The sequence below is a fragment of the Lampetra fluviatilis genome, chromosome 40 (genome assembly GCF_964198595.1).
Source record: "Lampetra fluviatilis chromosome 40, kcLamFluv1.1, whole genome shotgun sequence".
NCBI classification, from domain to species: domain Eukaryota; kingdom Metazoa; phylum Chordata; class Hyperoartia; order Petromyzontiformes; family Petromyzontidae; genus Lampetra; species Lampetra fluviatilis.
Window position 1 is genome coordinate 2570741 of NC_136314.1, and position 14388 is coordinate 2585128.

Sequence of the window (14388 nt, forward strand, 5' to 3'; positions counted from 1 at the left end):
CTATTAACTTTGAAGTGGTCTCTTTCAAAGCGTCTCGCGCTGCAAGACGGGATTCAGTTTTTTTTGTTCTCAAGCACAATACATTAACCATGATGAATGGTCGAGTATGGTCACATTTTCAAAAGCATCCACGTTAACGCTGCGAATTACAAACACGTCTGCAAACGGTGTTAGCATTCTGTTCAACAAAAATAGGAGCCATTTTCTGTCTCTATTTCACAACACATGGCCTTAACGTTTAGCCTTCTTTATATATAACATGTCAACAAAAGCCATGGACGGCAAGATCTTATTTTTTCTCTTCTGCCCGGCATTGGCGGCTGATGACGATGCTGTCTTTCACTGTTTCCTTTCCCTGGTCACGGCGATCGCTTCCTCTCAGCACGCGTCTCTTTTAAATCCTCCGTCAATCCACCTTTTGTGAGAGTTGTCACTACTCGCCGCTCCTTTCACATGTTCGGGCGAGGCCAATGGTGACGTGGTTAGGGTCAGGGTTATTTTTGGCCTCCATTCCATTTACATGTCCAAACCAAATAAATATCCCATCTTGTATTGTTTGCGTCAGAGCCTTCTGCTAGCCTAGTTTTTTTCTTCATAAGGTCCCCAAATTATGGTACTGTATTCCGTACAGCAATATGCTGTACTGTACTCAAATGAAGCATATTTATTTTGAAGCCCTCGGCATAATGGAGATAATAAAACACGATGAAAATGGAGATCTTAGTTCTCGACATTTTGCCAGTCAAGGGAGATGGTGCGGTTCATTTGACTATACATAAATTTCGATTTAAAGCTTTCGTGACTGCAGGGATTCATCTTCTTGGTTCTTTCGGTAAAGTCACGTAGAAGGGAAGTAATAAAATAATAAAAAATAAAACATAATAAAATAATTGTCACGACGTTTCGGCCACAACGCAAGCAGCCGTCCTCAGGTGAAGACCAGGTCTGTCGGGGAAACATGTTCTTCACCTGAGGACGGCTGCTTGCGTTGTGGCCGAAACGTCGTGAGAATTTAATTTTATTATGTTTCATTTGTATTATTTTATTACTTCCCTTCTACGTGACTTTACCGAAAGAACCAAGAAGTTAATTTAGGAGCTTTCGTGACTGCAGGAATTATTCTTTGGTTCTTTTCGGTTAAGTCACGTCTAAAAATAAAATAATAAATTAAAATAACATTAATTTTCGTGTGCCTGTCTCCTAATTTTCAAGCTTGCGTGCCCGTTCCACATTGTCATCTTACTTGCAACAGCAGTACGTTGCCGTATACTCATTGATATGCTAATTCTCTCTGCCCCCTCCCTCTCTCCGTCCCCGCCCCCCCCCTCTCTATATTTAAGGGACCGTCACAGAATCGACCCCTCTCTTTGTGCCGATTTGTGTCCTCTCTCTGTGTGCCGTTGTGATGTCTGTCTGCTTGTATGTCTGTCTATAGTTTTCTAGTTAGATTTTTGTTGCTATTTCTTTTATACCTGATGATGATTGCTTGTGTTGCAATCGAAACGTCGTAATATGTTATTTTAATTTATTATTTTATTTTTAGACGTGACTTAACCGAAAAGAACCAAAGAATAACCAAGAAGTTGACTATACTTCACCACGCTGGTCAGTTCAGGTTGCTAAAGGGAAGTGGGTCCAGGTCTACTTCAGATATCGCTCGCCACTAACATCAGCTGGGGCTGGCACTCAAACTTAGCTCAAGCTTTTCCCCAACCCTGTATCATTAATTAACAATTCTACAAGTGCATTGATATTAATTAGTCCGATTTTGTCAATATAAAAAATCTTACCTGAGAAAAATGTTCACTGCGTGAATGTATTGTTCTGTAAATATCAGCAATATGACAAGTGCATTAATGTGTTGGGTTATCAAGTAAAATATTCGACTGAGTTTATGATTTCTTTTTTTTTATGCTTTTATAAATAGTAAACACTTCCATCCTCAATGTTAACACCACCACCACCACAGTAATACTGCTCAAATTGGACGGCCGGGTCAATGTGGTCGATGCAACGTTGCAGCCACGCACTTTCAGTCGTCACGACCTCGGCTATAGTGCCCTCTGCTGATCGTAAAGAGAAAGACTGCTCGGCGGAAACTCACAGCAGACACAGTGTGTCTCCCCCGCCCCCCCTCATCTGAGACAGCGTTGGACAATATGGAAAATATAAAATCTAAACGCCACGCGTTGCATCTGATGACATGACTTCAACTTACGCTTCACACACCGTAGTAGGAGTAGTAGTTGCCCCAAAACTGTTACATTGCTTTTATGGCTTTATTTTGGTGATTTTCGAAAAGTTTTTTGGTTTGGCCATGTTTGTTTGTTGTAGTACAGAGTTAGACTGATGGCCTTAATCTAAGTTGTCTTGTGGTTGTTGTTGTTTGACTTGCATCCCACTGAGATTTTTGCACACAGCCTTGGTGTACGGTGCTTTTTCTGCAATATTTTGCTGTCTTTTCTTGGATTTTCTGTTTGCACTTAGTCACTTTAAGATGTTTTCTTGTTCATGTTTTTGTTTTTTGTTTGTTGCGGTTGCACCCGATTCAAGAGCCGAATGGCTCACAGGGCTATACCTAATAAATTAACTTGAACTTGAAAACGGGGCTTCTGTAGTTCAGAAATACATTGGGCTTCTGTCCACAGTGGCATTGTTCTTCCATTGACTTCCAGAGGTGCTTGTGAAGGATATTTCCTCATCGAACACGTTCACAACATGGCTGTGGGGAACAAATAGGAGAGGATTAAATAATGCATTTTAAACTTGCCAAGAGCTTAGTGGATATGTATACGCTGATCATCAAAAACACACCGCCCCCTGCCGCGAACAAGGACGGTTCGAAAAGTTATCACATTTCTGGGGATCAATTAAATTAAAATAGCAATTCCTTGTTTAACATTTGTAGTTTGCAGAGGTCAGGTGAAACCATTGCATACGATACTCTTCGTTTTTTTCGGGCATTACATACGACATGTATGATTTGGAAAACATTAATTCTGATGCTCGTGATATGTAGCATATGTTGTATTAATTGATGAAATGACAGGCCCTTATACTCCTTGTGATAACTGTGGGTTCCCTAAGAAGAACAAATATTGATAACCCACGTGTTTATTTAAAACATAAGCCATGCTCGCATCACTGCAACACTTGACAATATACTTTTCATACTTTTGCTTTGATTGTATCATCTCCCTCTGGATGATAATAAACTCTGTGGATTTTTGCGTTGATTCTGCGCGACTCTCCGATGTGTGTTCGGGGGTTGGGCCACGATGTCCGACGATTCATTTCACAATGCTCGGAGCTTCTTCGACAACGCCCTTGTTGCCGAACTAATACGGATGTAATAGGTTACTGTAATTCCATTAACCTGCTCACTGGACCTCAGACAGGATCAATGCCCGCGCATCTCACCGGGTGAACGCCAATTCAGATTCATAACCTTCTGTAATAGGGGCCAGGGAGTAGAAAACTCGACACAGTAATTCCACAACGCTGTGAACATCAATACACCGCACTTGAGGAGGAGAACCTTCTTCTTGGTTCTTTCGGTAAAGTCACGTAAAATGGAAATAATAAAATAATAAAAGTAAAACATAATAAAAATAATTCTCACGACGTTTCGGCCACAACGCAAGCAGCCGTCCTCAGGTGAAGAACAGGTCTGTCGATAAGACAGACTCTGTCTTATCGACAGACCTGTTCTTCACCTGATAATTATTTTATTATGTTTTATTTTTATTATTTTATTATTTCCATTCTACGTGACTTTACCGAAAGAACCAAGAAGATGAATCCCTGCAGTCACGAAAGCTTTAAATCGAGGATAACCTTCTTTAACTTCAGGTGGGAGGTGGCTGCCCACATCAAACTCAGGGCCCTCAGTGGACTTTGGCTCAATGCTCTGTCATAGGCATATGAGCATTACATTTTAACCACCCATTCTCTTCTCTCATTATATCAGGACTGGTTTTTTTTATCTGTGTTTGTGACCGTTAAATCCCTCGTTTGTTGTGCAACATCACTTAAGGACCCTGTACTCACTTTCTCCAATATAGATATTTTTTTCTTTGTTTTGTTGTTACTGTTGCTGTGATCACGCACCACGGACCTCCCGTGTGAATTAGCCGGGCAGCTGACTCAACGGGACCATCATCCGTGCAACAAGTCAAACTTAAACTCAACACTTCACCCACGTCGAGATTTATTATCATTATAAAAATGCCAACAGCCGTTTCATTGACACCGCACCATGGCAAGGCGTTACAAGGGGACTGTGTCTTCTTGGTTCTTTCGGTAAAGTCACGTAGAAGGGATTGTGGCCGAAACGTCGTGAGAATTATTTTATTATGTTTTATTTTTATTATTTTATTACTTCCCTTCTACCTGCAGTCACGAAAGCTTTAAATCGAAAGGGGACTGTGGTCGAGCGGACCGGTGGGTGTCTGCAAGGCTGTGTTCCTGATGCTAAGATTTGGAGTCGTTTTCATTGGAAAAAGTGCCATTAGTGCACAGTGATCCTGCACATGTTTTGGAGGGCTGACAGTGGTCTGAATTAGAAGACAGTACATGTATGTTGAACCTCTTCTTCCGCACCGTACGTAGCCAACCATGCTTATCGGGGGGTGCGGAGGAATGACAAACTAAACACAAAAAGCAGTTCTGAAGAAATGTGTTTTCAATCTAGATTTTAAAGTGCATAGCAATGGCATGAGCAAGGAATTGCAGTGATGCACCTTCATCATCGTCATATACTTTTTTTTAAATACACAACAAATTCAGTTGGCTGATGGCTGATGTGCTCACTCATCTAGCCTGCATAGCTCATCGAATTCCTCCAGGATAAATACGGATTCTGATTCTGACACGTGGGCCATTAGCCAAGTGTGAATGGGCTGGCTGTGCAAGGCCTTAAAACGTTCTCGAGCGCTTGTGTACGTGTGTGTGTGTGTTTGTACGTATGTACGCTGAACTTCTTTAACGCTGTACGTAGCCAACCGGTGAATTTGTGTTTGCCCGTGAGCGTTACCTTGTCCGGTCAACGCCTCTTGAGTGCGCGTCTCTCCGCTGCGCTGACGAATTGCTCAAGCACCTGCTCAGGCAGCAGACGATGAAACACAGGCCGAGAAGGAGGATGACGGCGCCGCTGATGATGGCGACGATCACGGCGATTTCGTGCCCTTTGTTTTTGAAAATGTCTTCGTTTCCCTCTGTTCAGATGCAAAGGTGCAGCACGCAGTCAGACAAGGCACGCAAATGCCAATGCAGCCAATAAAGTGAGTGTTTATCCGTGTGGGATGAAACCGGGGTGCCCAGAGAAATTTGCCACGCATGAGGGTGAAACGCTCTATCCCCATACAGATGGAAACCGATGGAATTTAGTCCACTTGCTGGACCGCCTTCTGCTGGCGAGCCAGGATATGGCACCTCCTCAACATCCACAGGGAAGGGGTTTTACAACATCTGTGTGCCATCCACCAACCACCGCTGCAACCACATATGTATGTATGTAGAACTTATTTTGCACCATATGCAGCCAACCGTGTGAATTGGGAGTGCTGGATTAGAGGCCACGTGTGCCACTGCCGCCCGGCAGGGTTGAATGAAGACGGGACAGTCGGAAAATTAGCAAGAAACCTAGACCAACGTGACACGCACGTGATGCATTGTTGCACGTGTTATCATGAATCATTGCATGGCATGACACGGTTGAGGAGCGCGCATGTAGAGTGTGCCTATGTTCACCTTGGATAACCCCAAGTGAACACGGATTTGAGAGATGCGTCTACACGAACAACTGTGGACCATCACTCGTACACATTCGAAAGCTCGGCTTATCGCATCCAACAAAAAAAACATTGACAAACACTCGTCAGATGACAGGTCTGCATTGTCTCGCTAAAAATGTAAAAAAACGCAAACGCATTTCGAGTATCCTATTTTCCAAACTGTGTTCCTCCAGTAAATATTTTTTTTATCGTGTTTAGCAAATTGATTGTACATGAATTCTAGATTTGAAGCTTTCGTGACTGCAAGGATTCATACTTATTTCTATTATTTTGTATTATTTATTTTTCTTATTTATTTTTTACCTACGTGACTTCACCGAAAAAAACTAAGAGTATTCATCGTGGTACACCCATCATTAATTGTCTTGAGGCATATACACAACACACCGTTGTCTGTTCCAGATGTGATCCTTCCACAGACATCACCAACTTTCTCTAGTCCCCCCTATTCCATTATGTATCCATTCGTTTTCTTCCTGGTCCTAATTCTAGATTTGAAGCTTTCGTGACTGCTTGGATTCATACTCTTAAAAAGAATAGAAAAAAATTATAGAAACAAAATAATTTATTTTATTTCTATTATTTTGTATTATTATTTTTCTTATTTATTTTTTACCTACGTGACTTTACCGAAAAAACCTAAGAGTGTTCATCGTGGTCCACCCATCATTCATTGTCTTGAGGCACACAACACACCGTTGTCTTCTTCTTGGTTCTTTCGGTAAAGTCACGTAGAAGGGAAATAATAAAATAACAAAAATAAAACATAATAAAATAATTCTCACGACGTTTCGGCCACAATGCAAGCAGCCGTCCTCAGGTGAAGAACAGGTTTGTCGGGAAGACAGCGTCTGAATGAAACACCCCAGGCTTGGAGCGTATATTTAAGCTGGGTTGGAGGGGGAAGAGCGCCTTGACAAAATAATTTACATATCAAGAGGCATTTAGCATATTTATGGGAAATGCAGATATGGGATTAGTACTACTTGTGAAATGCGTAGGAGGTGGGCGGGGGGTTTCAAAGTCATATTATGCGCGTGCATTATGCAGGATCCTTCCACAGACATCGCCGGACAAGTCGTCGTGGCTACGATTGGCGTGGCCTGTTATCCAGCAATGGAAAGGCAACGAAGGTTGGTGGATTGCACAAACGATGTGAAACTCATACCCTATGTAAACACGTGTCTCTATGTAGCGCTCTTCATACGCTACAGTAATTTTGCTGGAGCGCTCACACCTGATGACGGATGCTTGTGTTGCTTCCGAAACGTCGTAATTTAATTTAGTTGTTTTATTTTTATTTCGTTTTCACCTACGTGACTTTACCGAAAAAAACCAAAGAGCATGGATCCTTGCAGTCACGAAAACTTCAAATCTAGGATGAGAAACTCCCTTCCCGTGGGGCGTTGAGGAGCCTTATACCCTGGCTCACCAGGAGAAGGCGGTACAGCAAGTTGACTTCTGTCCATTTGCATCTGTACGAGGAGAGAGTGTTCCTCCCTCGCACGTGAGGATTTTCTCCACGTGCTCCAGCCCCCCCCCCCACATGTATAAACACTCATTATAAATTGGCTGAAAAATAATCTCAAAATAAAAACCCAATTAGTTATTGGCTCAGTGTGGCTTTCCTACGTGAATTAGCCATGCTATTATTATTATTAAGTATCTGTTATTGTTTAGAAAACTTTCTATAATCGATTGTTGCGTCGCTCATACGCATTTATATTGCGTTTCGCATTGCAGCTTTACTCGCTTCTCTAATCGTTTCCTGTTGTTCATTTCTGTTGGTTGATATCATGACCATGTCATCAGCAACTATGGGATGCCATTGGAACCTCGTTTGCCAGTAAAAAATATGATAATTGGTTTTTTACCCTTCTATCTAGCAACAAAACTGACACCTTTTTTACAAGGAGTCATGTTTGCATAGACCACAATACTTGCAGTCATAATGCAAACAAAAAACATATCTCTGATAATGTATGCACTGTCCTTGAAGTTGATTGGTCCACACCCGAGACAGCTTTCCTTAGAGCATAGTCTCACATGGGTTGGACCAGATGACGCCAAAAGGCGCACAACTCAAAGACAATGCACCATCAGAGTATGAGAGCTCGGGGTAAGGTGTCAGTTTTGTTGCCAGATAGAAGGGTTAAAAACCAATTATCATATTTTTTACTGGCAAATGAGGTTCCAATGGTGTAAATAATGATGATCTCCAGTGTGCAGTATAAAACCAAATAGAGGGCGTGTATCAGATTAGGCTACTTATCAGATGGGGTAGCAGGACATTGTCGACACATTGTACAATGAAGGCCAAATACGATAGGAAATAATGCAAATGAGCGATTGTATATTTTTATGTCATTTCCGAAACCTCTGATAAACAAAGTATCCAGACTTTTGCCAATCTACCCCATGGGTGAATAAGGTGTTTCCACGTGGTGACAGACATGAAGGTCGTTAAGCAAGACCCAACAAAATGATTGCGTCAAATGTCACGAAAACAATTGCTTATGGGAATATATATTGACGGCAAAAAACAACAACAACTGTATGACCAAACATGGCATGCGGTAGAATTTTTGTTTACTTGATTATGGCAATATTAATCTTCTTGGTTCTTTCGGTAAAGTCACGTAGAAGGGAAATAATAAAATTATAAAAATAAAACATAATAAAATACAATTCTCACTATAATATGCCTTTGAGACCCCCCCCACCTCATACGCATTCCACAAGTAGTGACTAATCCCATATCTGCATTTTTCATAAATATGCTAAATTCCTGTTGATATGCAATTCCTTTGTCAAGGCGCCCTTCCTCCCCTAACCCAGCTTAAATATACGCTGCCAAGCTTGGTGGTGTTCATTCAGACGCTGTCTTTCCGACAGACCTGTTCTTCACCTGATGACGGCTGCTTGCGTTGTGGCCGAAACGTCGTGAGAATTATTTTATTATGTTTTATTTTTATTATTTTATTATTTCCCTTCTACGTGACTTTACCGAAAGAACCAAGAAGATGAATCCCTGCAGTCACGAAAGCTTTAAATCGAAATCCATGGCAATATTACAAACAAAACCCCTCTATGGCAGCAGGGTGCTTGTCCAAGCGAGAAGCAGTTACGCAACGACATTCAGCAACTTGTTCACATTTCTCGCGAAGTGAACTTTATTTTCCCGACATATGAAAATAAATATATTAATAAAAACAACTATTCAAAGCTGTTTCGTCATCGAAATGGTAAATGAAGATCCCTCCACGACCATGCTGCTCGGGAAGTTTGTTTTGCCACACTCCAGCAGGATGGATGGCACGGGTTGATAAACGGCGTGCGTCAAACTTCCCGGATGGGGGGGAGGTTTGTGGGGGGCCACCACAACAGTGATTCACCGCTAGGGGGAATGAACTTGGGTTGGGCCAAAGGAACATCTGGCAGTCTAGGACACACCCCTTCGAACCCCTAAACGTCAGCCATGGCGGCGAGAAGTTAACTGCAGACCTCGCCTGGTATGCAGGAGCACCTGAGTTCGATCCCGACCCTGGCACCTGCTGTATATTTGGAGTTTGCATGTCTCTCTCTCAAAACCACCCCCCACCCTGCACCCATCCTCCTTGGCTTCTCCCCCCTCCTCTTACCCTATATATTAATGCCCCATCACAAATAACATCCACTACAGTTATTTTGCTGTGCCTTTTTACACCTGATGAAGGAAGCTTGTGTTGCCTCCGAAACGTCGTGATTTATTATTTTCTTTCTATTATTATTTCAATAATAATGTATAAAGTAATATTTATTTATTTCTTTATTTTTCCCTACGTGACTTTACCGAAAAAACCTAAGACTATGAATCCTTCTCTCTCCCCGTGGTCACGTGGATTTTATCTGCGGGTCCTTTGGTTTTCCCTCCACATTTAGAAACATGTGTTTAGAGCAATCATTTATTATTCATTATTATTCATTATTTTTCTACCTACGTGACTTTACCGAAAGAACCAAAGAGTATGGATTCCTGCGGTCACGAAAGCTTCAAATCAAGAATGTGTTTAGAGTATTTGGTTGCGATCAATTTTCACGTGATAAGCCACTTTGCTGAGCTATCATTTGTGGCAAGGTCAGTGGGTCTTACCTGATAAAATAAAAAATTTAGTTTAGTTGTAGTATATATATTTGCACTATGTAACCTGTAGTGGTGGAGGTCAAATTAATTATCAGATGCCCAAAATGGAAAAAAGTTTAATTTCCATCACTGGCACACAGGGTAACGAACAGATTTGAAACCAATATGAAAGATTACAATGCACTGCAGCACCATACTAGCCTTGTCAATACATCTCAATTGTTAACACTGACAAATGCACAAGATGGAGGATCAAGTATATCATCCTCAAATATTAAAGACTTTTAAATGTCAGTGTCTGAAATATAAGGTCTCAACTCACCGCGAGGAGGCGGCTGAGAAAATACGTGTCCGAGCTTCGTGATGGCAATCCCAAGTGCTTCTGTGGTGTTGACTTTCCACAGAGAAGGGAGACAGAAACGAATAGCAAGCATCATTAAAGTGCAAAGCAATTGTATTTCAAAACGTGACGAACTAAATTCCAGTACTTATGTGTGTACGTATGTTTTGTTTCTCTATATTTTTATTGTTATCCAATTTTATCTCAATCGCGCTCTCAGCGTCATGTAATGTGACGAAGTATCCGCTCGGGTGTCTGGCTGAGAGGCGTTCCACTTCACATCAGAGAATGGCCCACAGAAGTTGATATCACAGAACCACTTGCGTTAATGTAAAGTCTGGTCCACACAAGTAGAGGGCAGCACTTTCTATTTTTTTAAACCATATTTCGCAAACATTTGAAAGTATTATTTGTCGCTGAATAATAACTATTCATAGCCATTATTTCCATGTTGAAATGTAACCAAATTTCATGCAAGGCCAAATTGAATGACATCTTTTTTTTGTGACGTGATTGATGACCAACCAGGCTGAGGCCACCAACTAAGAACCCGGTTTAATCACAAGCGACCGCCTGGATTCAAACCCAGTGTGTCACCAGTGCCAGCTCACCCCTCTGAACCTCTGAGCCGCCCAGCCACCGTGGAGTTTACATATCGTTCAAATATATATATATATTTTTTTATAAAATACCGTACTACCAAAAAAGGGCACTATTGTGTAATATTCTAAAATAAATACTTGTAACAGGTCTTGTGTAAAAAAAACAAATCTATATAGCCACAAACCGTATAAGTTTCAACATACACTGTATAAAAAGTTATCAGCCTTAAGAAGTATGCAAAACCACCATTTCCTCAAGAAGTGCATTGTGATCATCTGAAGTCGCCAGCAATACTATGAACAAATGTAACCACCCAACTAGCAGCGGTTTCATCATCACCCAACGAGCAGCGGTTTCATCATCATTAAGACTCATCAGTACAGTTATGCATGCACACTGTTACCAAGTATTCCTCTGGGAACCTAAAACTATTTAAAAACTAAACAATATTTATTTTAGCAGGTAAGGCCCACTAAGCTTTATAGCTCTTTTTTTAGAAACGACCTGGCCACAAATTATAGCTCAACTTAGTGGCTTATAACGTGGAAATGTATTGCAGCCAAATACTGTACTATAAACGCGTGTGTTTAACCTCAGACCCACCTCGAAAACTAAAAAAGACCTATAAACTTTGTTTTTATGTTACCAGGTAAGGCCCACTGAGATATACAGCTCTTTTTCAGAAGTGACCTATCATGTGGACATTTAGAGCAGCCAGATACTCTAAACGCGTGATGCTGATTCTAACTATGGAGTGAAAAACCGGAGAAAAATCCACACGACAGCGGGGAGAACATGCAAGCTGCAAATATGCAGGCACCATGGTCGTGATCGAACCCACGACCTCCTCCTGTACACCAGGCGACGGAGTTAACATCTCGCCACCGTGATGGGGGGAGGGCCCACATCGGCTCGTGTAAATACGTTTCGACAAGGCACAGAAACGAGCACTGAGTGTACAATAATCTCTCGGCTTGATGCAAACCCACTACGGCTCAAGTAACTTCTAAAACCAAGCACAAGCTCGTAATAACGCGATGAAAATCTCGAATGACAATGTAAGCAGCGCTGTGTCCAGCTCGATCAACTCACCTGCCATGAGAGCGATGATGACGACGACGAGACGGCCACAAGTGAACGCGACGCGTGTCGAAAAGTCCCACGAGAAGGAACCAATTCGAATCCTTCCCAAAGACTTTGGTGGAATCACCAACCACCAACCACCAAACACCACCAACCAACCACCACTACCAACCACCACCCAACCACCACTACCAACCACCACCAACCAACCACCACTACCAACCACCAAACACCACCACCACCCACCACCACCAACAACCACCACCACCGACCACCACTACCAACCACCAAACACCACCACTACCACCACCCACCACTACCAACCACCACCAAACCGCCGCCTTGTCGACGATGCAACAGCAGCGTCGCACGTGGAAGCAAGTCGAAGGGTCCTTGCCCACCGGCAACTTTCCGCCGTTGCGAACGCGACCTCCGTTATAGACGACGCCGTCAAATGTGTCCCAGCGCATTTGACGTTGCCACGCCCGTGCGCACAAGCGAAGGGGGGGTGGGGGAACGCAGACAACCACGGAGGGGAGTGGTGGTGGTGGTGGGCTGACGGTGGTGGATGGAGAGGGGGGAGAGCCTCATGCGGTCGATGTCTGATGCCGCGTGCTCCCAGCCGATTGCGTTCGACGGAGTCGTGGGCAGCAGTCGTATCGCTGGCGCGCGTCTTGAGCGCCTGTTTGCAAAACGCCGCTGATAAGGAAGTCGGATGCCACAATGCTGGCGGGGCCCACGCACCGGTTGCACCACTCTTGGCTATTTCTCCACAGTTCCTCCCCACCACCACCAATGACGTTCGGCTGGAAACCCACGCGCGTCAAGGCGGTGGCAGCGGTGGCTTTTTAAATCCTTTATATTAAGTTCACTTGCGCGCTTGCTTGCGCGCTTACGACCGTGCAAATCTTTCGGTCGTTTTTTAACCCACTTCCCGTGATCCAATCGAGCTGACATTTTGCACACAGACTCGTTGTGCGTGACAATTTATTTTCGTGAAAATTTTTTTCCAAAATTTCCCACTTTTTATGAAGAAAAAAAATTTCATATTTAATTTAAAATACCAATGTGATAAAAATGAAACTCTTACTCAAGAAAAACAGAAATGAATAATAAAATAAAACCGATGCCACGCATATAAAGGATTTATAGTTAAAAACTTTGTTTTCACGGGTTAAATTTTAAACTCATCGGTCGCACAGACGCAGATTTGGCAACTTTTGCACAAATACGTCGGGGGAATTGGCTGAAACTTTACTGCGGTTTTGCACCCCTTTTGGGTTCTCGGTCGTAATGTTTGTTTCATGGATGTAACGGTGATAAATAAATAAATACACAGGGTTTGATTAAACAAAGTAAGTTGTGACTTACGTGCCCCATGTGTAATTTGCGTTTCGATTATTTATCTTCGAACAAACACGTGGCCATGCCTCGCACCCGCAGAGAGGGCATCTCGTACCCCCAGGTAGTACGTGCACCCCAGGTGAAGAAGAACCACTGGTTTAGTCAGACATTGTCTTGTTAAGAAGAACCACTGGTTTAGTCAAACATTGCCAGGTTAAGAAGAACCACTGGCCTAAAAGGTTTGTAAAGTGGATGCTTAACAAGGCCGAAATTAGGGTTGCTTTCATGGTCTAGAACTGTAATAAGATGATTTTATCAGTATGTCAAACATTACGTTAATAAGTTCGATGACTGTACTTCATGTTTTTCGCGTATATACTGTCTAGCCGTCCAATGTGTCTTTACGTTGTATGTATGCATGTGTATGATGTGTGTTGGACTTCATTCACACCGTACGTAGCCAACCGTGCTAATCGGATGTGCGGGGAAAGGGGCCGTCCATAAATGACGTCACGCACCTAGGGGGGGGAGTCAGACATTTGTGACGATGTGTGACGAGAGAGGGGGGGGGGTGAGAAATGTGACGTCACATTAAAATGCGCAACTTTAAGTAAAGAAAGACAACACGTTCTACTTAATAAAATTGACTTTTTAATAAATGTTTTCTCCTACAACATCAGAGTGCAGCGCCACATTAAATACGCACTACAATGACAATAGTTTAAAGCGATTTGAAGCATGTGTTTTTTTTTTGGGGGGGGGGCAGAGCTTTGTGACGTCATATTTGAGAGGGGGGTCTGACCTTTTGTGACGTCGTGTGACGAGGGGGGGGGGGTCAAAAATAGTCCAAAATCGCGTGACGCCATTTATGGACGGCCCCTAAGCACAAAAAGCACCTCTAAAGAAATGATTTTCAATCTGGATTTAAAAGTGCCATAGCCCAGTGGCTTCCTGATATCGTTGTATTGCGCGTTGTGTGACGTGATGCTGTGGGTTTCCTACAAGTGCTTGCGAGCGTGTTGAGCAACAAAAGTCTGCTTTCACGTTTAAGAGGCGGCGTTGTTTTGGCAGGACGACTTTTCGCTCCATGTCCTGCGAGA

The 14388-nt window shown here is 42.8% G+C and overlaps 1 protein-coding gene across 1 annotated transcript; it reads right to left on the reverse strand.

Moving 5' to 3' along the window:
• Window positions 1-2204: 2204 nt before the first annotated feature.
• Window positions 2205-12135, reverse strand: SUSD3 (sushi domain containing 3). Its single transcript, XM_078875162.1, has 4 exons — window positions 11954-12135; window positions 10241-10312; window positions 5036-5216; window positions 2205-2722 (listed from the first exon to the last, which is right to left on the reverse strand). Exons 1-4 carry the CDS (start codon window positions 11958-11960, stop codon window positions 2620-2622), a joined length of 363 nt encoding a protein of 120 aa, XP_078731288.1. The 5' UTR covers window positions 11961-12135; the 3' UTR covers window positions 2205-2619.
• Window positions 12136-14388: the final 2253 nt, after the last annotated feature.